Below are 26,233 nucleotides of genomic sequence, written 5' to 3' on the forward strand. Positions count from 1 at the left end.
TGTCACCTTTTCATTTAGAAAAACTGGAACTTATTCAAGCCAGCTAATGACAGGGCCATAAAATTGTTTACCCTCTATGCCTCCCTGTAAGCATTAAGTGACTGGTTGTATTCATAAATTAAATCACCAGAACAGTAAGCATGGACAAATAATTAAAATAAGTCCTGAACTCAGGCTACTGAATATTTTTATGGCCAGCAGACTAGGTGTAACATAATCTAGCCATATGTACAGACTAGCTGTAGTACAGACTTCATGGAAGGCTCCAATGTTTGTATTTCTTGAGGTGAAAATTGCTCTTTTTTCAGCTAAATATTACCACACACAGACCTGGATCGAATGTTTAAACAGAACCCAGATGGACTGGATCTCTTATGTTTTGACCATTTAAAAATATTTTTTATCAAAGATGGATCCAGTTAGACTGAATACTCTTTGACTGACACTATCTACTTGGAAAGAAGATTGAAACTGTGTATAAATCCTCTGATTTTACGGACAGTAAAAGAAGACAAAATCAATGCATATTCTAGATTTGCAAATGAATTCTCTTAAATTTTTACTTTGTACAATTTCTGCCTGGACAAAATACAGTTTGCATGTTTTTCCTGTAATGTGCAAAAGCCATTGCACATTTGCTTTTTGGATGGAGTGTAAAATAATCTCTTCAAGCTGCTCCAGTGCCTAGTCAGTTATCAGCGTATAAATATATAATTCTGAAAGGTTCTTTATGCTTGTAGTTTTTAAATCAATTCATATAAGTGATGTATTTTGTATAAAAAAAAAAAAAAGAAAGAAAAGAAAAGAAAAATCTAGTGAATTAGCATTCAACATGTCAACTACAGGTTTCTGACATCAGTAAAGCTTCGAGCTTCAGACTGCTGGTATTTAACCATGCAGACTGGCATTAAACTTGATGGTGGTTGTCACTACATTGGGCAATGCATAAGAACATCCATGTGGGATTAACTGAGAGACATTTTCTTTCCATGAGCTGCTTGGAGCCTGTTCCCCAAGCACACTGAGGGGGAACAGATGACCTGGTAGTTACGGGCAAAGATGCAAGGCAACATTTCTAGCAGCTGATCAGTTCCTGGTAAGAGAGAGAAAGGAGAGAAGGTTAATTAATCTGGGACTTTTGCAGAGAAGCTGGAATGACAAAACGTGCGGATGGATGCACTACATCCTCCTCACACCTCCGTGGATCTGCAGAGCCCGGCATGGAGCAGGTGGGACGCTCCGGAGCCACCTGCCTGCCAGCACACGCCGTGCCGCACCCAGCCAATACCGCTTGCCACGGGTGGGCGAGGGCAGCCCGAGGGAGGCGACCCCGTTCCCGGCCTTCAGCCAAACAGGTTCCCTGCCCCGCTGCGAGGTCGGAGGAAAAGGGCGGCACCACACGGCAACCCCACATGCCCCGTCCCGCCCGGCACAGTCGTCCCCAGCACCCGCCCTGCTCAAGGGCCGGCGGGGGCCGGGCCGGCGGGGCCGTGCCGGGCCCCACTGGCGGTGGAGTAGGAGCCGCAGCCGGGATTGGGGCCGCCGGCGCCGCACCGCCTTGTGCGCCAACGAGAGTGAGGAACCGGCGGCCTAGGCAGGCACCGTGACGGAAGGAGGAGGAGGAGCGGGCCCGCAGCGGGGGGGGGGGAGCTGGCATCGGCTGCCCCCGGAGATGGCGGCGGCGGGAGGCAGCCGGTCCTCCGGGAGGGGCGCTGCCCGGCGGCGGGCGGAGGCTCCGTGCCCGTCCTGTTGCTGCTTCTCCGTCTTCCCAAGGAGGCACTTCCACCGTGCCGCATGGCCGCCGGCTACGAGCTGCTGATCCAGAAGTTCCTCAGCCTGCTACGGGGGACCAGATCGACATGCTCAGACCGCCAAGTCGTGTAGGGTGCAGGCTCTTCGCCGAGGATGGCGATCCAGTACATAGACCCTGCCCAAGGGCTTCCTGGTCAGCGAGCGCTGCAAGGTGCCGCTGGTGCCGCTGCAAATCCAGGTGAGACCCGCCACAGGTGTGGGCGGACCGGCCCGTCCTGCCGCCTGCCCCCCGGCCACGGGGAACCTCCCCAGGGCCCCCCTGCGGACCGGGGCCGGGGGGCGGCCGCGACGGCGCGGGGTGGGGACGCGGAGGAGCGGCGGGGAGCTGAGGGATAGCGCTGCCGGGGGCACGGCACGGCACAGCCGGGCACGGCACAGCACAGCCGTCCGGGTGCCCCAGCTCTCGGCGCGGCGGCTGTTGGTACCCGGGGAGCACGGGGCGGGGACAGCCCCGAGGGGAGCCGCCAGGTCGGTCGGCCCCGGGGCGTTTCCGCATGGAAACTTTAATCTTGCTCGGCTGAGGAGGCGTCTGACCTCCAGCCACATGTGTGCGGCGAGTGAGAACTTGTTTCACCCGTCGGGAGGGAAGCGGAAGCGGTGGTTGGGATAATAAACACTTCTCTTTAAAACAGGCATCTGGAGTTGACCGGCTTTGAGTAGCGATAATGTTATTAGGTGAAAACTCAAAGGTTGCTATTCCCAGAGCTTGGTTTTGCAGCCCCTAGGATATCTGTATCCTTTCTTGCCTAAAGAGCTCTTCACAATTTACAGGTTCATAACTCATGAGTTTTGTGGCCATAAACCAGGAGACCAGACTGCCAGACAGATACAGTACGTGTGTTTCATACTAAGATGTCTTTATGCATACTAGAGATTTGTGCCAGTCATGGTGTAGTAGTGCCACTCGAAGCAAAATTGCTTTTTTCCTTTTTCTAGTGTTAAAGGATTCAACCTTTTTACAAATAAATAGTTTTTATTCAGAGCATTCTTCCTAATTTGTAACGAAGCAGTATTAGTTTGGCAAGCCAAAATTACAAGTAAGTTGAAAAAATGATGTCATAAACACTGAAGCATTGCTAGTCTTTGCTCTGTTTCCAGAAACAGTCTAATTCACAGTGTTTGTAAACTCTGCTTAATCATAGTGTCTTGAACTGGTAAACTCTCAAGGTGGCCTGTTTGCTTAGACTGTATATCAGGGATGCCTTTGAAATCCTTTTTCCTTCCTTAACCCTGTGTATTGGAAATAAAAGTAAGAACCTAACTCATTTAAAAACTTGTTTGGTCATTCATTATTCATTTTACTGTTTGTCATTCATCGTATATACCTTAAAGCCTTCCTTCTTCCTGTGTTGGAGATGGAATGGATGGGAGTCCAGCCATAGAAACTGCAAAGAACAGTCTCCCCAACTTGCAAAGAGTCGGTACGAGTGGTGTTAAGTCAAGTAAGGATTTCAAAACACCTTGTGTAATCTGAGGCTGTAAGAGCAGCAGTACAGGTCAGAATTTTGTTTCTTCTGTATGCAGGTCATCGCTCTGCAGAGACCCTTTTGCAGATGGCTGTCTGTACTGAAACTATAAATGCAACCCAAGCATTTGTGGCAGTACATACACCACAGTGTAGAAGGTCAGTATTGGGACATGGAAGAATACGTCATTTCCGGAGTGCAGACAACCTACGCAGCTTTAACTTGACTGCAAGGATTCAGGATGAGCCACAGTGTAAATACAATGTCTAACTGATTAGCAGTTTTCACTGGTACTGTTACAATTCTGATAATACCAACTGTTGATATGGAAAGGATAGTACTTTAATATTATTTTAGTCACCTCTGTGATGTGCTTCAGCAGCTGAGAATGAGCTGGAGACATCAGTGATGTCAGTCAGCTCTCCTTAAGCCACGAGCAGGTGCTCACAGATCACTTGTTTTGAGAACATTTGGTCTGATGCAGACACAGCTGTGCTTTTAAAGACTTTAGGTTCTGCAGGATGCACGAGATTTAGAGATGAGAAGATTATACTTTCTTTCCCTGTGTTGATTCATACAGTGCCACTATTGTTTGCCTTTATTTTTATGATGTTTTTCAGCAGCTATATGTAACACAGATTTGGCAACTCTGCAATTAGCATAGTCAGTAAAAATATCATTTGGAGCATGTCTTTCAAGGGGGATACCCTTTACTCACTAATGTGAGTTGATTTGCTTTTTCAGAGAGACATTTTCTTTAAAATTAAGACTCATAGATACTAGAATCCATATTCTAAATATTAATTTCAGTAGTTTTGTGGGGGTGTTTTATAACTAAATGCGCACATGCATTTTATAATGTTTTTTTAACTCCTGGTGTGGTTGTGTCCCTATCTGTAATGATTCCTCTTCTATGCAGACCTGTTGTGAAAAGATATGTTTTGTTGCAATATCTCAAGAAATACCAGCACTGAATGATGTTTGACTGGACTATTTCAATTTCCTGTCTCTGCAGTTAAGGGAGGTAGTAATCTCGCTGAGAAATCACCATATGCTCCCCTCTGAAAGCCACTCCGCACAGTTCAATATAAGACTTGATCTGTACAGGGATGTTTTTATTGGATGTTTCTTCTCCAGTCATATCTGTGCCTTTGTACGGTGCTCTTATAGCTACATTTGTTCTCTTTAGCTGTACTGCCACAAAACTCTCACTTGAACTTCTAATTTCCATTACTGTTGTGGAGAGTGGAGAGGTTACAGTAGAGCCAGCTGTTCAGCTTGGCTACTAGTCTTAAAAACTTCTCAACCATACACTTGCAACAAAAGGAACTGCTTCTCTGACCTCTTCCAAGTGGTGAGGAGGGTATTCGCTTACACCTTGACGGACTAACAGAAGGGAGATAGTTACTTTTCATGGAATGTACATGTTTTAAAACATTTAACAGAATAATAGTTATAGTCTTTGGGGAAAAGTGCAGGACTGCATTAACCTTTTCTAACTGTAAATATATCTGAATAGTACTGCTAGAACTATTGTTTTTGCTGTAAATGTTGTAACCTTCTTTGGAGAGAGAAGAAGAGCAGTAAGGAAAAACACTGGAAATATCAGAAGAGAAAACAGCTATGCTCATTAGAGTGATGTAATAGAGGAGTTCACTGTTGCTGTCATAACTTCAAGGTGACTTCTCATTGGTAATACTTGTTCTATACATCTATAAACTTGTAACCTTAAGATGCTGTAGGTAAAAGGGTAAGATTATTATTGCAATAAGAGCGTTAAGGGCCTCTGCTTTAAGCTCTTTGAAAGATAAGGGCCTCTGCTTTAAGCTCTTTGAAAGGTATGTTGACATCTCATGCATATCTTTTCTTGTGTGGAAAAGCTTGGAGAATGATGTTTAATTGTTGCTGAGATGCAAAGTAAATAAAAATAAAGCAATTTATACACAAATGTATTTATATATATTTACTACATCTGTCTAGCATTCAGATGCTTTGGAAATAGAAGGAACCCTAACTCAGGAGCCTAAGTACGTTTTCTGAAGACCAGGAAAATCCTGATCAAACTACAGATTACAGTATGTGAGTCAGGTGAGAGGAATTATTTTTACTTTAAACTTTTAATAGTGCAGTTTTAAATTCTGTTACTACTGCAATTAAGAAACAGTATTTTGAGATGAAAGAAAGGAACATTTGGAACTGAGGAGCTAAAAAAAAAAAAGAAAAGTTTCTTCTAATTGAGACACTTTTGTTTGTGTATCATTAATCCACAGCAGGCATTTTGATCACTTCAGATTTTTATCAATAATTTCATACTATCTTAATTATATGGACGTGATGTGCTTATCTAGATAAATCTTTACTTTTAAGTATTGAATTGTGTGTAAAATAATGCACTTCAGCTTAACATAAAATAAATATAATCCCAAACTGAGATACTTGCAACTAATTTTTCCATTGAACTACATGCAGATGAATTTCTTCAGTTTGTTTTCAGTTTGTTTATCTTTCTCTGAAAGATAAACAACAAAGTAAAACTGAATCTTACAGATTTCCTTTTAAAAACAAAGGATCAGAAAATATGATACTCAATTTCTTTTCATTGTCTTTCTATGCAATTTTTGAAATACCATATCTGCAAGGTCCTCTGTTCTGCCCTACTAGCACATAACCTTGGCAAGACATTTATAAGTGATGTCACATGGAACACTCTCTGCTTCAGTTCTCATCCATAACAAATGCTGGGGGAAAATTGCTTTTTTTGTGTAATGGTTCCCTGAAGTTCGATAGGGAAAGTACAGATAAAGAGCTAGTATACATGAATATTTTTGTCAGGTTGATTCTGTAATTACAGTCCTTCATCACAGTCACACTTTGTATGATTAATAATGATCAGCAGAGATGAAATAGATGTGAAAAAACACCTGCCCTTTCTCACCTGGGCCTTTTCTAGAGTAGGATTTAAAGCTGTGTGTAACTCCTGGCAACATACCTTTAAATTCTGGTCTGGATAAGGTCCTAGAGATGACTTCTCTAGCTGGGTAAAAGAAGTGCGTCAGGTTACGTTGCCATCTGACATACCTATTCTTGTTTTGCTGTGGATAACTTCCAGCTGGAAGGAAGAAAGTCCTGATAACTTAACTAGGAGGAGTGAAACAAAACAAATGCAAAATCTTGCATACAGCTTAGGGGAACTTCAGCTGATGCAAAAAAAATAAAAGATAAAAAAATAAAAATGCCATTTAATGGTATTGTAGTTGAGCAGATTCCTGCTTGGGGTGGATTTGACAGAATGTGTGGCTGCAGTGGAATACCATTCTTGGCTTGTCCAGCCTGCCTTTCTACTTCTTGATGCTCTTTGTCTTTTCAAATCTCCTCTTCTGAGGAAAACAAGAAAGTATTGGTTTTGATCTCACCATCTACTTCTTCCCATTTCTTGTTCTGCCACATGTTGCATAGATTGTTGCAGATTGCAAGTTAATAGAAAATAGAAGTTAGTAGAAAATAAATATGAGAATGAATTTAAGAATTGTGTTAGATTTTGTAAAAGTTTTTATGTAGCAAATATATACTGTCAACACAACTTTGTTTTAATGTCCCTGATATTAAACTGAAGTACAGAAATTAAATCATATTAAACCAAATTGATAATAAAGGAAAGCAAAAGCAAAAGGCTTTTGCTTCTGCTCCATGTAATGCTTGTCATAAACATACGGGATTTAGTGGGAGTCTGGGACAAGGACACTCCCTGGCTGGAAAGGCAGTCAGTTATCTTCATTGCTTTACTGTCAAATGGGACAAATAATGAATGGGGCAGAATAAAATCTGTTCTGAGTCGGCTGTTTGGAAATAGGCATGCAAGTCACTACTGTAACTCTGGATGAATACTGTTCTTGAGGAAATGCAAGCATCTGAGAGAAATAGAATAGAAATCTGCATTTTTCTGAAAAGTTGGAGAAACGAGGTGAAATACAATGCAGTTCAAAGGGGAAAGAATAAAGTACTACACTAAGGTAGAAATAATCAACTATGCAAATAAAAGATAAGGGAGGGTTCAGGTAATGATTTAGCGGTTAAAACGGACCTCAGGAGTCAAAGTATCATCAATCACAAAAAAAATAAAAGGCAAATAGAATAGTGGAAAATATAAGCTGAATGGAGCCTACAAGACCTGTGAATTGATCCATTTTCTCAGAGGCTTTACTGATACTGAAAAGTAGTGTGGGCTAAGAAGTACTACTGTTACAGTAGTGTTGGTGGCCTCACTGTAGACTGTAGCTGGAAAAGGCCCTCAAGGAGAGCAATGAAAATTCTTACAGTAGTAGGAGAAAAGACTGAAAACATTAGATACATTTTGGAGTACGGAGAAAAAAAACAACTAAACTGAGACCTGATCTGAGTCTTGAGATGTGGTAATAGATGTTTGTACGTAACTGTACATATGAAGGAGGAAGGTAATGCAGTTGTTTTTTCAAATCCACCATGGACAGAACTGGAAATAATGCTCTTGAGCGGCAACAAGTGCCACTTGGTGAGGAGAAAGATGGAAGGTAAAGATAGAGCTGTGGGATGGATTGTGTAGGAGTTATATAAATTGTGTATCACTTTTGTTTGTTTGTTTGTTTGTGTCAGACCAGGTAGGTCTTTGCAAAGAAAATTTTGGTGTAGTTGATCCTTCCATAAGGATAGACTCTTCAACTTCTTTCTGACTTTTCTTTTATACTTATTTTTGTTCACCTGCTGAGGAAGCTAGTGCCATCTATTGCCCTGGCATAGGAAGGTGTTCGGTAAGGCAGCAGATTAACTCCGTGTAGATCAGTCTAAAATCCCATGATGATTTGCCTAGTTGAAAGTGATCTTAAAATTTTTGAAGTGGTGAATAGATTTATAGGAGAAAATAATGATCGTTGCTTGTCGTATAAATGCTGAGACAAAATGATACGTTTTTGTAGTAGGAGACACACTGATAAGCATTTTCAATTCCAGTTACTCTGCTGAGCAGTAGGGAAGCTAAATGTCATGGTTGAATAGTCCCTTGCTAGTAAGGACCAGAGTTAGAATGGGTTACAAGAGGCGCTCACTGTGTTCAGTTGTACTTTAGTACTTGCCGCCAAGTGACTTCTGTATTGTGCAAGTATGTAAAGGGACAGTGTTCAAGAACGAGACAGTTACTCAATCTTTACTTCTATTTTCAAACATTCTTGGTCCCAGGCCTCATTTACTACATGGTGTAGAATTGCAGAAGAATTTGGGAGAGATTTTCTGGATTTTCACATGAGATTTTCCCTAACTCATGTGCAAAGCCAGCACTTGACCAAATCAGCTATTATTTTGCCTTACTGACTGCTGAAAACATCCATGATCCTACCACCTGCAGTAACCTGTTTATGTGCTGCTGTGCCCTCCTGGTGAAAAAAATTTCCCTGATATCTTTTGTGATGCGTTTCCATCTTCCTATGGCATCTGTGGGTCTGGTGTTAGGGCATCTGCTCTGCAGTTATTACTGAATTTGTGTTGATAACCGCTTGTGGTAATAGCGTTGCCATTTCGTGGATAAGAGTTAGAGGAATGACAGTTACAGACATTTGACATTTTGAGAGTAGTGGCATACTGAATCTGAGAGGTGTGGGAATTTGATGTTTACAGTACAACACACAAGTACTTTTCACAGTAATTGAACAGGCCATTTCATATGTGTGAGCATGGCTGCTGCTGTACTTTTTTTTTTTAGTCTTGGAAATCGAGATCAAAACTGACTTACTCAAGAGACGTGAGATAAATCAGTGAAAAATTTGGGACTAATATGTAAGGCTTCCTGATTCCCTGTTATTCCAAAATAAAATATTTTACTAATTTTTGTAATTTTAGTTTAAAGTACCGCAACCTCAGTTTGCAGAAAATGAAGCGTAGAAAATTAATGGGTGCTTGCCAGGAGGAGTTTATTCAATTTGATTTATCAGTCTGCGGAAAAGCTTTTGAATGGAAGTAATTTCTCTTCAGTTGCCTTGTAACTAAGAATAGTGTGTAGTTCCTTTCTTTTCCTGTAGTCTGTAGCTGGAGCCTTATCTTTTGCTTCTGCAGGTAATGCAAGCAATCTCATTCAAATAAAAAGTACTCTTTCAAACTGTGTGAAAATGCTATCTATGATTTCTCTTTTTTTTTTTTCCTTAACCCTCCTTCCACTACACTCTGGCATCCTCAAGGGAAACTCTGGGAGATTATTTTCATCATTAATATGCATTCAGTTCAGTTTCTGGTAGTAATGCAGACAAGCTTCTCTGCTTTCATTTTAGCCTTTGGACTTTCATCAGCTTTGTGCTACAAGATCTCATAGACAAAAGAAACTGACTATGCAATGAAGCTGTGTGTATGTGCACTGTTTAAATCATGTATAAAGTGAAGGTCTTTAACTCATTCTGATTTTGTGTCAGTTTTAAGAGCTGGAGATACAAATATAAATTTTAGAAATGTAATTTCATTGATAGTTTTTTTTTAACAGTACTATAAGCAGTGTGCTCCTTTGTCCCATTTTAGAGCTCAGAAGTTTCCATGTACATTTAAAGTGACTTATGTCTCCCACCTGATAAAATCCTGATTCCCTATTTGTGGCTGTACTGTACTGCTGCTCAGTATTACTGCCATTCATTTTGTTTCAGAAACATAACAAAATCAGACTTGTGAAACCTTTTTCCTTATATTTTGGCTCAAAGTAACTTGAATCTAACTTGAAAACTTGAGGTAGCATAAGTCGTACCCCTGAAAAGTGGAGCCAAGACCCAGGATGCTCAAATCAAGGTAGGCTGTGCAAGAGCAGAAGGCCAGGCCCCATCCCATGGTTGCTGATCTGGCAGGGAGAAGAAGGAGGTCCTGTGAGAGTGGAGGGCAAGGACTCCACTTTGCTTCGAGCAGGACTTACAGACCCTGCAGGCTATTGCCCATGAGCATGCATGGCAGTTGACTCTGGGAGGGAACAGAATTCCCACAAGCCCGAGTGGCCAGTCTCAGTGACACTTAAAGCAGCATAAAGATGCCCTTTACAAGTCCATTAGGCCAAGACCCATGGACATCAAATGAAGGGAAGGAAGCCCTGCAACTGCAATTGGCCAGGCCCTGTGGTGCTCCATTCAGGGCGCTTGGCCATGTGGGGCTTTGTGTCCTGCAGCACCACCTGCTTGGGGGGCCATGGATTTGTAGCACAAGCAAACACCAGGAGGACTTCAGCTCTCTTCTCTCTTTTTTTTTTTTTTTTGACAGCTTTTCTACCCAGCATTGGTCATTAAGGAAGGTTTCATCTAATATCTAAATATCATCTATTTTCAACCCCCCCTGCCATAGGCAGGGATGCCACCCACTAGATCATGTTTGCCAGGGCCCTGTCCAGCCTGGCTTTGAACACCTGCGGAGATGGGGCATCCAAACCCTTTCTGGGTTGCCACGGTTCTTCCCATGACAAGCCAAAGGCAGCCCTTGACTTGCTCTCAGGGGTTTTCTCCTGTCTTTCACCCCTCTCTGGGGGGAGCAGGGATGATCTGCTCTGCTTAGCACCCATCCTCCTTGGGGTCCTGGGCGGGAGAGACATCGACAAGCCGGAGGAGTTCAGAAGAGGCCACTGCTGCAGTGGGACTGGAGCACCCGCCCCGTGAGGAGGGTGTGTGGGGCCGGGGCTGGCTCAGCATGGACCAGAGAAGGCTTAGGTGCAGCTTACAGCCTGGTGCCTGTGGGAAGGGATGACAGGGATGGGGACAGGCTCTTCCCAGCAGTGCCTGGCGGCAGGAGCAGAGGCAAGCGGCATCAGCAGGGACTGGAGAGGTTCAGGCTGGAGATAAGGAGATAACAAAAAGTTCTGTGAGGCTCACAAAACACCACGGTGGGTTGTTCCAGCAAGGTGTTGGCATCCCAGAGCTTGGAGGTTTTTGAAACCTGCGTGGGCCCAACCCAGGGCACAAGTGTCACAAGCCCATGGAGGGACTCATGGGGAAGTCCAGGAAGATACAGCACTGCCAGTGTGAAATCCAGCAAAGGTTTCCAAATACGCAAGAAATTCCAGAAGTAACCGTTTCAGAGGCTCCATTGGCTGCGGAGCTTCACCCAGCTCAGCTTTTCCCCAGGTTCCTGCTGTGCATCTGGGGCATGCAGGGTCAGATGTGGCTCTGACATTGGTACCTGGGTCTCAATGTAGGACCCTCCAGCAGCTCTTGGTGCCAAAACCAGCAGTGACCTGCTGTCCCTCCCCTTTCTTTGCTTGGCTGGATTGGCTGGAGAAGTGGTATGGAGCTGTGTGTCAGAAGAGGGTGGGGAGCTCTGGTGAGCATGGAGAAGATGTGTTGCCTGTTTTGCAGGGCTCACTTGCAGCAGGGAGGAGCTGTGCTGGGAAGAGTCCTGCAGAGAGCACACAAAGAGGAGGTGGTGGTGGTGGTGGTGAGGGGTGCTGGGGTGTGAGGGTACCCACTTGCTCAAGAGGGTCTCATCCAAGTGGGGAAGAAGTGCCAGTGCCATGGCTGGATCCAGAAGAGTGGGCAGAATACCCGTACTGGAGGGCAACAGCGTGATCATCTCCCACTACTCTTGCAGTGCCTCTCAGCCCTGAGCTGGCAGCTGTGGGGCCTCTCCCCATGCCGCATTCCCCGGGCTGAGCACCATGGGGGCTGGCCAGTGGCTCTTGCTGGGCTTCCTAGTCCTCATTCTGGTGTCTTGTGAGTGCAGGAGCCAGGCCCCATGGCAGCCAAAGCAGGCCCCATAGCCACCTGCTCACACAAAAGGGGCCGTGCAGGGCCCCTTTAAGGGGTCCTTAAGGAAGGTTTCTTTCTGGGAGAGTGCAGACAACAGGACATGCCTCCCTCATCTCTCTCCTGTACTGTGCAACAGCAGCTACCAAGAGCCACGAGCTGCTTCCTCCCCCAGATGCGGAGAGCCAGTTCCCTCTGCCTGTCTTTGTGTGCTGGGTGCCCCTTGTGCCTCCAGTTTTGCGAATGCCAGTAGCAAGCAGCATCTGAAAGACATGGAGGATGACCTGGTCTGCCCATGTGAACGCACCTGGAGAGACCTTCACTTGGTGGAAGCTGAACTCTTGAGGCTCTTGGAGGCCTGCAGCCAAGCTGACCATTCTTTTCTTAGCACCAGCCTGCCTGCCCCATTCCCCAGTGCTCTGCCTTGGGGCAGTCATGGATGGAGATCGTGTTTGTCTGGGACGGTGGGGGAAATGGACAGCCGTGCAAGATGTCACCTGCATCGCAGAATCACAGAATGGCTGAGGGGGGCAGGGACCTCTGGAGGTAGTCTGGTCCAATCCGTCTTGTCACTCAGGGCCACAGTCCTGCGCAACCAGGACCACGTCCAGACAGCTTTTGAGTATCTCCAAGGAGGGAGACAGCACCACCTGTCAGGGCAATATCACAGGAAAAAAGAGTTTGTTGATGTTCAGAGGGAACCTCACATGTTTCAGTTTGTGCCCATTGTTTCTTGTCCTGTTACCGAGCACCACTGAAGAGAGCCTGGTTCCATTCACTTTGTACCCCCTTCAGGTATTTATAGACATCGATAAGATCTTCATAAAAGTTTCCTCTTCTCCAGGCTGAGCAGTCCCAGCTGTCTAGGCCTTTCCTCAGAAGAGAGATGCTTCAGTTCCTTCTTCTTTGTGGCCATGCGTTGGACTCTCTTCAATGTGCCCACATCTCTCTTGACAGGGGAGCCCCAAACTGGACACACTGGTGAGGTGTAGCCAGCAGTGCTGAGGACAGGGGAGGGATCATTTCTCTTGTCCTCCTGGCAACATTCCTAATGCAGCCCAGGGTACAATTGGACACCTTTGTCGCAAGGGCTCATTACTGACTTTCACACGATTTGGTGTACGCCAGGACCCCCAAGTCCTTGGCAAAGCTGTTTTCGAGCTGGGCAGCCCCCAGCACGTGCCTGCCTTTGCCCTCCCCCTTGTTGAACTGCTTGGGGTTCATGTCTCGGCAGGGCACAACCCCAGCTTTCTACAGAGAGCAGCAGCACCAAGGCGCACTCTGTGCAGAAGGAGCTATCTCGACGGCATCATCGCCAGGCCACAGCCAGCAGGGCAGGCTGGCGGGAGGGCAGAGCCTCGAGCCCCGGGGCCAGAGGTGGCGGTGAGCAGGAGGCCAGGCCTGGGGTGATGGGGATGGGCATGGGCTGGCCCCGGGCACCCCAGGCTGGAAGCCTCTCCCTGGGAGCAGCTGCAGAGCTGCAGGCCTGCAGCTGGGCAGCACGCGCTTTCAGGGGGAGCACAGCAGTGGTGCCGGGCACCTGGGGAAGGAAGCGCTGAGACGAACACCCCAGCCCTCCTGGCAAAGGGCGGCATCGCCGCGCCCCAATCCCACCAGACTGACCCCATCGGCCTTCAGGCCCAGCAGCCCTGTGAGGAAGCAGTGGGCACAGCAGTAGGAAGAGGAGGAGATGGCAGCAGGGCTGGGGACAGCGATGCCAACCGTGTTGTTAGCAATACAGAGACTTTTTTGATAGCTTTCGTAGCTTTATTTCTTTTGTCCAATAGCTGCAGACTGCTGTGAGCCTTCTGGTCCCTCCCTCTTTGCGGGTGGGGCAGAGTCCTGGGAAGTGGGAGCCCTCCTCTTCGCAGCTCTCCAGGGTCCCCTGTGTGGCTGGTCCCTGCCCTTGCCGGCAGCGGAGGGACCGGCCTCAGCCTCCTGTGGTTCCTGCTGGGGCACTTGCTGATCACCAGGGTCGGGAACTGGGACGGATGGGGGGTGGCTGGGCCCCTCACGGAGGGCAGCGGTTGAGGTTCCGGGGAGCTCTTCTGCGTTGGTTCCCTGGGAGGGCTCCGGTCCGGGAGCCGGTGTCCCCGCTGAGGTGGCAGTGTGGCTGGGGACTGCTGCACGGCTGCCCTCCTGTCCTCTGGCAGCACGGGAGGCCCCCCGACCCAGCAGGTTTTGGGCCTCCCCGCTGCACCGCTGCACGGCAGTGGCAATGAGCCGCTGCACGAAGCCGGCAGTGTGTCTTCCCAGGGATGGACGTAGTAGCACCGTCAGAGCTGCCTCATTCAGGCCAAAGAAGCGCAGTCTGGAGATGACATGGCGTTGCACTGCAGAGGCTGCCCTTCTGTCATTCCAAAAGAGCTGCCCCAGCTCGTGGCACAGCCAGGGCAGCAGGGGCTGGAGCATAGCTGGATGCCGTCGGAAGAGGGACGCCCAGATATGGGGTTGGAGGCTGCCCACAGGATCCCTTTGCACTGGTCCAGCTGCCTGTGGTCGGAAGGCATGGTGTCCAGGTGCTCTCCCTGGCTGCTGGGCCATGACTGATGTCCCTGCAGGCGGTGCAGTGACAAGCTCCTCAAAGCCGTTGTCTGCCGTCACTGAATGTACAATGGAGCGCACCCTCTGCTTGCACAGGGGGCACTCGGGCTTGCTCTCAGCCCACTGCCGGATGCAGGCAAAGCAGAAGCGGTGGAGGCATGGCATCACATAGCTGGGGTTCACCCAGCTGTCCAGACAGATGGGACAGCGGGTGTCCAGCGCCGTGGCCATGCTCTCCGCCTGCTGAGGTGAGCCGGGGAGAACTGGCGATGACGAGCCGCTCCCTCTCACCGGCGCTGCAGCAGCAGGTGTCACGCTGCAAAAGGCAGAGAAGAGGCCATGGTCATCGGCTGAGCCGGGGGCAGCTGGAAGAGTTGTGCAGGCCCCTCAAGGAGGAAACCCTTCCAGCTGCCCAGGGAGAGATGTCTCCGTAGCACTCACCTCTGCTGCTGCGAGCGCTCCTCCTGGGTCTCCTGACGGCCCGAACGAGGCAGGGCCGCAGAAGGATCTCTGATGGCTCTGGGAAGGGCACCGAGAGCTGCTGCAGCAACTCCCAGAGCACGACACCAGCACCAAGGCCAACCTTGCTCCTCACTCCAGACCTCGCGTAAACGCTCAGCTGAAGTGCGGGCTCTAGCCGGCGCGGTGGGACTCTGCGCCTGCATATGAGCAGCGAGGGCCACGCAGTCACAATCCGTCGCTTCAGGCGCTCACAGTGCATCGCTCGGAGCCATCACAATGGGCTGTCCTGCCCCGCAGCGCTCGCTCTGGCAGCGGTCTGGCCCCAGCACCTGCGTCTATGTCTAGCACAATGTCACTTACCACTCTGCCCCACAAAGGGTTTGTCTTCTCGACATCGCTGTTATCCACCAGTCACTGCAACCTTGGCCAGGTCTTCCCAGAGCACCATCAAGTCACCCTAGCCACATCAGACATCTCCAAGTCCATTCAGCAAGAGTGTCCATTGGCACCTGCTCACACAAAAGGGGCCGTGCAGGGCCATTGTGCCCTAGCAGTGGCAAAGAAGCGCTAGTGGGGTTGGGCCCCATGGTCTCCAAGACTTTAAGACGCCTGAATCAGGGCGCAGAGGCCCTGCAAGAGCACAAATCCCCACTCCATGGATTTCAGACTAGGTTGCAGGGCCATGCACCTGCTGCTGAGGGACAGGCCCCATAGCCCTTAGCAGGGTAAAGAGGTCTGTAGGGCCAGGCCCCATGGTCCTCAAGTGAAGGAAAGGAAGCCCTCAAAGACCAGGGACAAAGGCCCATGGGGCTTGAATTGCAAGGACAGAGGGCTAGGTGCCATGGCACCTGAGACAGGGAAAGGAAGCCCTGCAAAGCCATGGAGCCAGGAGTCATGGGGCTTGAGAGATGGGAAAGTCCCCTGCAGGACCAGAGGCCCAGGCAGCATGGCACTGTGCTCTGGGAAAGATGCCCTGTATGAGCAGAGGACCAAATGCCATAGCACTTGAATGAGGGGAATGAGGTTCATCAAGGCCAGTCAGCTGGTCTCAACAGTGATCAAATCAACACAGAGAGGCTGGCAGGAGCACAGGGCCAGATTCCATGGCTACCTGCTCATAGCAATGGGATTTTGCAAGGCCATAATGCTCCGGCTACAGCAAAGAAGCACTACATGAGGAATGGGCAAGGTCCCATGGTGCTTCCAGGCCCCTTGGTGCTCCAAGGTCCCACAGTGCTCCAAGGTCCCTTGGTGCTCAAGTGCCCTGTGCTTTTGCAGGTGCCATAACGGAAGTTTTCCAGACTCTTTCTTGTTCTGCTGCTCTTTGGGAAAGGTCCTCACTGACATTAAAAATATGATTTTGTTTTTCAGATGACGACTTTGGGCAACCTGACACCCTCAAGCACTGTGTTTTTTTGTTGTGATATGCAGGAGAGATTCCGGCCTGCCATCAAATACTTTGGTGATATCATCAGTGTAGGTCAACGACTGGTATGTTCGTTGATTGCTTTTTCATTGTAGTACATTTTGATCACAAATGTAAATTATTATATATAGCTAGCTTACTGATTATTCAGTTTCAAATAATAACAATATCTTTAGTATTACCATTCTTTAATAATTTATTTTTGTATACTTTCCTCCCCATTCCTCTTACAGCTCCAAGGTGCACGGCTCTTAGGAATTCCAGTCATTGTAACTGAACAGTATCCCAAAGGTCTTGGCAGCACTGTGCAAGAAATTGATTTAACAGGAGCAAAACTCGTGCTTCCTAAAACAAAATTTTCAATGGTATTGCCAGAAGTTGAAGCAGCACTAGCAGAGATTCCTGGAGTCCGCAGTGTTGTGCTGTTTGGAGTAGAAGTACGTGCCTTGCCATTCTTGCAGTTTTATTGATAATATCTGTTGGCCAACAAATTATCATTGCTTTCTGTAATTAAAAAAGGTCAGTTTATATTTCTTAGAACTTACAGTTCAGATATCTTCTACAGATTAAATTATTTGTATGCTCTTTTTCTTTGATACTTTCTCATAAAATTTGAAATTAGATATTTTTAAGCTACAGTCTCTTGTCTCAAACTTGGTTGGCATTTTAAAACCCACATTGAGTTCCCTATTATTGTAATGCTTAGAAAAGTACATGTTTGAACCCTGATTAATTATGTACTTTAACTTGGCATTGTGCTACTCATGTTTTGCAGTAATGATTTATTCTATTTTTTTTTGGCCTTCATTTTCTCCCCTGTAGACTCACGTCTGCATCCAGCAAACAGCATTGGAATTAATTGGCAGAGGTCTGGAAGTTCATATTGTAGCTGATGCCACCTCATCAAGAAGTATGATGGACAGAATGTTTGCTCTTGAGGTAATGTTTCCTAATTAAGGTTTTCTACCCCTTGGGTCTGCATGCTAATTTCTGCATTTGCTAACAAGGAATTTCTCAGGACAGTAACCAGTGGGCAAATGCAGACTTAAGAAGAGGAGAATGCTGTGATTCTCACAATAGCTTCCACAGTACAGAAGGAATAGCTTTTTATTTTTCCTCCCTAAGTCATGGTTTAATATGTAGAACCCAGTTTAGGACATTAGGATTAAAAAAGTGATTGGTTTGTGCAGGCTAAGTTACCCTATCTAACCATTAGCATTTTTTGATATTTTGTTAAGGAGTGTTATGTCTACAGCAAAGTACTACAGAGTTTTTGTTTTCGTCTTTCCAAACAGTATTTGTTCTGATGTTGAAATTCCCTGAAATGAAATGTGATATAGCAAGTTGAAAAGTCATTCTTGTCTGTCCCTCCCTCTGTTCTTCCTCATCAGTGCAAATTAAAGCTTAATCTCAAGACTCTGTGATTATAGTAGACTTTCTTTTTCTTTTTTTTTTTTTAAGAGCTTAGTCAGACATTTAGTACCTTAACATTTATGTTGAGAAAGTGGAGATGAATGTAACACAAAAATTTCAAAGCAGGTACAACTATGTGGTAGCAAGTTCATGCAAATGCTACTTCTATGCTGTATTCTAACTTGCCTACAGGCATCATTGTTGTGAGTCAAAAACTGATATATGCATTAAGCATTGCAATTTTTGCCCTGGGCCCTTATAGTTATTTGGAAATTGAAGCTAGTAATAACTGTAGCATTTTATACTTTTTTCACAGAGGTGAAGAAGTTTTAATTTCTCCTTTTTCATAAATAGGAAAATTAGGGGCTAAAGAGAAATCGCTAGCCTGATGAAATCCATGACTTGTATGAAGTGGAAGCTTAATGTTTGTAAAGTACTGCATTGTGACATGGGCAGTGAGAGATCTACTGAAATCATAGACTTCTTAAGTCAGTGTGGTGTTGTAGTAGTGGCCATAGGCAAAATAAACAAAACCAAAATTGGAATCTATTTGCCTTATTTTGTATGTCTTTGTACATCTGATTATCACTTAAACTGTGTCTGCAAGCATAGAAATTGGTTCAGTGCAACAGAGGTTGAGGTAATGAATAGCTAGCTTTGTTTTTCTTTCCAGTCAAAAAGGTAGTGATCACTTTAAAAGTACGGTTACTTGCAAAAATTGTAAAAAAATTGATCAGTTTTAGGTAACTTTCTAGTATGCATTTTCAAAATTTTCTGACAAAGTACAAAGAAAATGTTTTGCTGTGGTCCACAAAGCAGTCAGTGCTAAAATATGATTCATGGAGTGTTTTCTGGTTTGCTGTGATGAGCCATCAAGTTGCATAGTGATAACTCCTCCACCTTCTCTATGGCTGCCCCAGCCAACTCTGTCTTCTTTTTGTGCCATAGAACCTCTGTTAAAAATGGCACTGAGGGCTGTGGGCTAGAAAAGACATGAGCTGGGTACATCAGGGAATGGGAGACCTGGAGAAACAGTCACATGGTGGGAGTGTCAACGATCCTGATTAACCATGGCAATATGTTTCTTAAGAAAGTTGGTAAAATACCAAAGTACTGGATAATCCTGCTTTAGTCTCAACGTACAGCTGACGGTTCCTGGTCACAGTCTTTTAGTTGGTGAGCCTTATTCATGAGAACTTTCTCTATACCTGATGGGCTGAGGTGAGGTTCATTGATCCAGGTTTGTTGGATCCTTCTTCTTCCTTTCTGTGAAGATGAGGGTAACATTTGCCTTTTCCCAGTAAGAGAGCCCTCTTCTGTTCACAGTGACTTTTCACAAATGGTAAGGAATGATCTTGCCATGATTCCAACTAAATCCCTCAGCAACCTCAAATAAATCCTGCTTGGTCTCACATATCCCTTTACTTCTTCACGTTTCCTCTCCCGTATCATGTGTTTTGATGGTGCTGGTGAAGAATATATGAATATTTGAACAGATGTATTAGGAAATGCAGTTGGAATTAACTGATAGCCAAAGCTTCATGTCTGCGTGAACACCACTAAATAGTTTTTCTATCCGCTTCTGTTGTGTGCTTAAGAATGTGAGCAGGCAAAACCTTGCATTCAAGAAGAAGTTCAAATTTTCCATTATTAAAATAATCCAACACAGCTGGTAAAGGTTGTGGCTGTTCTTGATCTCTGCCCTATCTGCAGAAGAGGCCTTGTGTCACTTTTAATCTTAGATTGAGCCAGCTGAATCTGTTCCTACTGAATTTTACTCTTCATCTATTCTAATGGCTTCTTGTGATGTAGACACAGTGCATGCTTGTTTCTTTCCTTTGTCTGGAGGGCAATCTTCTAAGAAAACATTTCCTTTCCTTGAAGAAATATGCGTACATTTTACTGGTCCCCTAAATTAATAGTTTTTCCTTATCAAGTGCTGTGTAATTGAAGAACTAAACAGCAGTGACCTTTGTCTGCCCTAGAAAGTCTGGAGCATCTCTTTCCTTTAGTAATTAAAATAGAAACCAGACTGAAAATGTACTTATTTATGTATTTCCTGCCTCTTTCCTTCCCTTGGTAAATTCAGAACCTTATAGATGCACTAGATTTGGTGAATCATACAGCTAGGCAGAGGATGATGGAAGGAAAGACAGATCCATTAGGAGTTTTACTGCCAAAACATCTGTTCTATTGCAGTGAAGATTGGGAGTAGAGGGGTGGGGTGGGTAGGAGCATCCCTTACTTAGGGATAACTCTGCTATATAGATGGGCAGCAACCAAAGTCTTAAAAGTGTAAAAACTGCAGTATGTCACATGGTTTGGAGTACTCAAGAAATTTCTTTGTTTAGTAGCACGCTTAAAACATCTAGCAGACCTCTCTCTGTTTTGCTTTTTATACAGCTATTCTTTTTATTCTGTATTCTTTCAGAACTAGCCTGGGAGTTACTTAGGCTATAATGAGAAGTCAGTTAAAAGCAACCACTGTTTTACTAGTATGATATATAAGTTCTGTACAAGAGCTTCTCTCTCTGTCTCCTGGGGTTATTAGTATGACTGTGCTGTGTAGTCCAAAGGCTAAAATGCTAGTACATAACAAGCCCTGAAAGAGAAACTGTTACAATTATGTTTCTTGCTTAACCCCTTTTGTTCCGATTTAGCTATATTCTTTTTCCCAAGGCCTTTCAAATCTGCATGAAAGTGAAGAAAGCTATCCTCAGCAGTATACAGGGGAAAAAGGTTGTTAATAGAAGAGGGGGTGGGTCTTCTTTTTAATTAATCTGGCTTGGAGAAAAAAATCTAGTCCAACTACAAAGCCTTATTTGTAACCCAGGGCAGCCTTTTTCCTAAATAAAGTCTAACAATTCACTTTCCATCCTAGTTTTAGAAATGGCACTGTTAAGATGTTCTGCAATTGAATTGGCAATACCTTGTTAATAGGAGCTGTTTTTAAAAAACACATCCATCTTTTTTACACAGTGTATGCTCATTCACACTTCAAAGCATCTCACCTTTGTCTCTTTCTGTTCTTTTCTATTTCAGCGTCTTGCTCGTACTGGAATTATAGTTACTACTAGTGAAGCTATTTTGCTGCAGCTGGTAGCTGATAAAGAACATCCAAAATTCAAAGAAATCCAAAATCTTATTAAGGCGAGTGCTCCTGAGTCAGGGCTCCTTTCCAAAGTTTAAAAAGGATGTGGAGGAAGCAAATGTCATTGTCATCTTTAAATATTACGGGAAGCTGTAAGTGCACATGTACACCTTCTTTCACACTAAGTTTGGCAGCAGTGTAAAATTAAAAATTAACATCCTTGTGCTTGCCTTAGCAAAAATTGTCTGGTTATATTTCTGGGTGCCAGTATGTTTTGTTTAGTCACAGCTGTCAGAGGCTTTGGGTACCATAGGACCCTTTTGTTGTCAGATTTCAATATTTATTAAAAACAAATAAGCAAACACAAATTAACAGAGGTGCCTGCTAGTCTATCCTATACACTGATTGTAACAGCTCAAAAAAGTGCATATTTATGTATAACTTCTTGATAGTGCACTTTGTAGAAATATTCTGTGATTTACTTTTTTATTAATAGAAGATAAATACATGCTGGATAAATGTGATGTGACATGCTTTAATGTTCTACCTAAATCAAGTATTTTAATAGGACTTAAATTAAAAAGGAATAAATTATCTGGAATACCTGTGTATGCACACGCATTTGTTCTTTAGGGTACAATTTAAATGCTTTACTTAGTAGACAAGATGCGTAGATCAAGCAGCTGCTTATGTTTGGTTGCTTTCAATAGCTGAAGCTTGCATCATAATTTTCAATTATTCTGAAACTGACTGGCCAAACCTGTACTTCATTTAAGTAGACACATACAGAAAGTTGTCATTTAATGAGATCTTTATAAACAACTGGTTTAAATCATTCAGAACTAACAGATTACCAAAACTTTAAATAATTTGGCAATGTTAAGAATTTAAAGAACAAAAACTTTTCAGCTCTGACTGCTGAATCTACTACTGTATTTAGAGTTATTTTGTTATTTTTTTTTACCCCATTTTGGTTACATTTAGTAATTCCATTGGATTTACTCATTTGGCCAAGCAAGCTTTGAAACAAACCTCAGCTTCTCTAGGTTTGTGCTTATTTTTGTAGGCTGCAGTTGGGTGGAGTTTGAATGAAACCTGGCCTAAAAGCATAATTCAGAAAAATTGCATCTGTAACTTATTGATATATATATTTTCTATCTTAAAGCAAACTTTTAACACACAATTGTTCATGAAGGCACTTCCTTCATGTTCCATAGTTTAAACAATGTTATATAAAGTTTACAGTGTAAGTGAGACATTTATTTTTTTAAATGAATACTAGAAGATGTCATACTGAACATTTATCTTTTTGGTAGAAAACTAATTACAGTACATGTATGTTTTTAAATTGCTTATTTTCCCCACAAGATGTCTCTAAAAGAATTGTTTCAGAGTTACAACCTTTATATGTTCAAATCAAATAAAATGTTAACATTTGCTGTCTCTCTTATGCTTGTGATATTTATTGAAGAGCAAATCCTGAAAGCTTTGTTTGCCATAGACCTTATTCTATTTTGTGCAGCTGTGGAATTTCTATAGATGTCATGGGAATTTTATGTAAAGATCAAGAATGGATAATGTCTAATAATTCATGCTTTCTGTGTCATGTTACAATGTTATTCAGTGCTCCAAAATTTGAGGAATGAACATTATGCTTCAAGTCAGAGGCAGAGGAGGGGAGTTAAGTTGAAGAACCGTTGTCCTATATCACTGACCTACTTTTTACCTTCTTTTCTGGTATATTAATGATGTTGCCTAGCAGTGTAAGTCCACTTACATAAATCAGCAGCTGTGCACAAAAATACTATAAATTTCTTATGAAATATGATTTTATTGCTTTTTTACTGTTATGTGTAGATCATACGTAGTTAGTAATAGAAGGAATAGTGACAAATTTTTAAAAGTGTTTCTTTTTAGAACAGTATTAGTTTCGTCAATGCCAGATACTTCTTTTCAAGAGGTTTGTTTCTAAAAAATTACCGGTTTTATGCAAACATAAATTGGAGGCCAGATGTCACAAGTTCCTTTGCACACTATCCTTTCTTTGTAAAGGCTTTTACCACAAGAGGAATTAGTTCGTAACAAGATGACATTAGAAAAGAATCTTTAAAGTAAATTTATATTCTCTGTGATGATTTTGCTATTACTATTTTTTTTTTTTGGTATTTGCATGGCCTTCCGTGGCAAACTATATTTTTTTCAATGTCCTCAATTTGTGTTTTTTCTGTAAACTTAAAAAAGCATCGCAGGAATATCTAGTGTTTTGACATAAAACTCAACTCTTAGATAGAATTTAAGGTGCAGAATAAGTGAATTCTGTTCCATTCAGTAGATGAGTGGTTTAATCAGCATCACGTGGATCATCAAATAAGATTTTAGGATCATTTGTTTAAAGAGAAGAAGAGGAAAAGTGTTGCCATATTTCTCTTTCTACACTAAGTTTGTTCAACAGAGGGTATTTACTTCTTCATGCTCTTACTCAACTGTATTTTTTGTTCTCTGACAAGTGCAAGATCTCATGCCATAAAACACCAAAACTGAGCTGTGTAAGAAGGCCTGTCTTTAACAGTGCTTCTGGTATACATCATCTCTGAAGATTAACAGTGAACTTTTGCTGTGAATTCTGGAAGCAAATGGAATTTGATTTATGTCGACATGAAAACCTAGAAAATGAATGTTAAGCTGATTATATTTTCTACCCTTCTCAACACAATACCTTCATGATTTCTTTTTATGTATAAAAGGGTGAGTTGGTTTGTTCATTGTAATAAAATCCTTAAATGAGCTGTACTGTTCACAAAATGATAGTTGCGTTACCTAGTGTAAGTACTGTTTTGCCCTGGAAGGATGAACTAAGTTAATAAAAGAACCAGGAGAATTGCTTAGGGGGTACTCTGATGTGATTTTGAAGCAGTGATTCCTCATTATCTAAGAGCCTAGCTATCTTTTATTTGAAGCCTTCACCACTCTTACAAGTAAGCAACACACATGTTACCTGCTATAGTTGGCTTCACCGTAATTTCTCTTTCCCTGGGGAAGCAGAAATATAATCTTTGATGGAGAAGACTGGTTTATTTTCCTCGTTAAGTGGTCTGCATCTGTGTGAAGCTCCTAGCCTCACTTGAATAAGTGGTGTATAAGTTCTATACAAAATATAAGAATCTGAGCTTGTGTGATAGTTTTTGTCTACTTAATCCTTATAAAGATGAGAGGTAGTTTGTTTGTTTGTTTGTTTTGTGTGTGTGTGTGTTTTCTTTTGGGGACAGGTATGGTTTTGACTTTAAAAATATGATACAACTATGATCCTGTTTATTCACAGAACTGTGTTCTTTATTTTTTTTCCACCTCTGAAATAACTTTGCATGAATAAACAAGTAAGGTCAGCAGTACCCTTTGTAAAACCCTAAAATGGAGAATGAATAAAAAATCAGCTGTCACTAGCCAATCTTTGTTATTGTGATCATCACAAATGGCTGGAGAAATGATGTGATAGGACTGCTCCACCCTCATTTCTGCACTTGCCTGACAATAGCTTTCAGGTAAATCTGCAGTTAAGTAAATCATGCTGCTTATTGATTATGTTTCCTATCAGACAGTAGGGTTCCGTCCCCCACCCCAGTATTTACTACATTACCTAAACAATGGCATTAATCTTTCAGGAGGCAAGAATCAAGATCATTTCCTTTTTTGAAATGAGCACTTTAGAAGCCTCATAGATTTTTTTTTTCAAGATCTTTATAAAACGATAACACTTCTGCTACAAATTTGTTCTCTTGTGTAAGAGATGAATGTTCAATGCTTTCTTGCTTTAAAAACCTTGTTTCAATTAAAGAATGGCAAATGCTACTAGGGAGGATAAAAGCTTTTACTTGGATGGTGCTGACTAGTACTGTTATATATATTTCAATTATGAATATCACTCTTCAGAGTATCTTCTACCATATTAAGTGCTATCGCAATGACAGCAAATGTCACTGATTTGTAGAATCTGTTTCTTCCCTTTGGATAAACTGGAGATAAACTATACTAGATGGGTATAACATGTTCTTCAGATAGGTTCAGAACATCTGTTCTGCAAAAGGGCTATAGCAGGAAATCCTTGAAAAAAAGAAAAAAAAAAAGATTGTTTTTGATTGTCCAGTGCCGTTTTCTTTCTTTTTCTTTCTTTCTTTCTTTTTCTTTCTTTCTTTCTTTCTTTCTTTCTTTCTTTCTCTCTTTCTTTCTTTCTCTCTTTCTCTCTTTCTCTCTTTCTCTTTCTCTCTTTCTTTCTTTCTTTCTTTTTCTTTCTTTCTTTCTTTCTTTCTTTCTTTCTTCTTTCTTTTTTTTTTTTTTCTAATAGTCTCTGAAATGGAGTACTGTCATGAAACTGATGTTAGACCCTTCTGTAATCTCAAGAAGTGCTTCTGGTACAAGCGATAATATGCTGTTGCTGCTTCTTTTAGGACAGAACTATATGTAAAGATAAAGGTAGCAGGTGGGGTCTGCTTTTTTATTACTCATTAGAATTGCATAACTTAGTGTTGTGGTTTAGCCCGGCTGGCAGCCAAACACCACACAGCCGTTCGCTCACCCTCCCCCCTCCCTCTCCGGGATGGGGGAGAGAAACGGGAAAGTGAAGCCTGTGAGTTGAGATAACGACAGTTTATTAAGACAGGAAAAATAATAACAATAATAATAATAATAATAATAGTAATAATGTGTACAAAATAAGTGATGCACAATGCAATTGCTCACCACCCGTTGACCGATGCCCAGCCTATCCCCGAGCAGCCGGCCCCCCCACCCCGGCTAGCCACCCCTCTATATTGTTCAGCATGACGTCAGATGGTATGGAATACCCCTTTGGCCAGTTTGGGTCAGCTGTCCTGGGTCTGTCCCCTCCCAGCTCCTGCTGCACCCCCAGCCTGCTCGTTAGCAGGACAGAGCGAGAAGCTGAAAAGTCCTTGGCTTGGTGTAAGCATTGCTCTACAACAATTAAAACATCAGCATGTTATCAGCGCTCTTCTCATCCTAATCCAAAACATAACACCCTGCCAGCTACTAGGAGGAAAATTAACTCTGTCCTACCTGAAACCAGGACAGATATCCACCCCTTATTCCATACCATTTATGTCATGCTCAGGTTACTCTTTCCAATACCTTCTAATTAGTCACCATTTTCATCTATGATATATAGCAACCATGGTAGTGATGACATACAGTGTTATATGATAATTAACATACTACAATTCAACTCATGGGCTATTCTCACCCAGTATTAGGTCCCCTTGAGGTACACACCGAACCTCCCCATTCT

General features: G+C 43.5%; 1 protein-coding gene across 1 annotated transcript; it reads left to right on the forward strand.

Moving 5' to 3' along the window:
• The first annotated feature begins 1,787 nt into the window (after nucleotides 1–1,787).
• Nucleotides 1,788–22,380, forward strand: ISOC1 (isochorismatase domain containing 1). Its single transcript, XM_035572387.2, is given in 7 exon segments — nucleotides 1,788–1,842; nucleotides 1,845–1,919; nucleotides 1,922–1,990; nucleotides 16,379–16,498; nucleotides 16,667–16,870; nucleotides 17,256–17,372; nucleotides 20,889–22,380. Coding segments are annotated over 7 exon segments (780 nt in total). The 5' UTR covers nucleotides 1,788–1,794; the 3' UTR covers nucleotides 21,036–22,380.
• The last annotated feature ends 3,853 nt before the right edge of the window (nucleotides 22,381–26,233 follow it).

This window comes from Cygnus atratus, chromosome Z, assembly GCF_013377495.2.
Source record: "Cygnus atratus isolate AKBS03 ecotype Queensland, Australia chromosome Z, CAtr_DNAZoo_HiC_assembly, whole genome shotgun sequence".
In the NCBI taxonomy this organism is placed as follows: domain Eukaryota; kingdom Metazoa; phylum Chordata; class Aves; order Anseriformes; family Anatidae; genus Cygnus; species Cygnus atratus.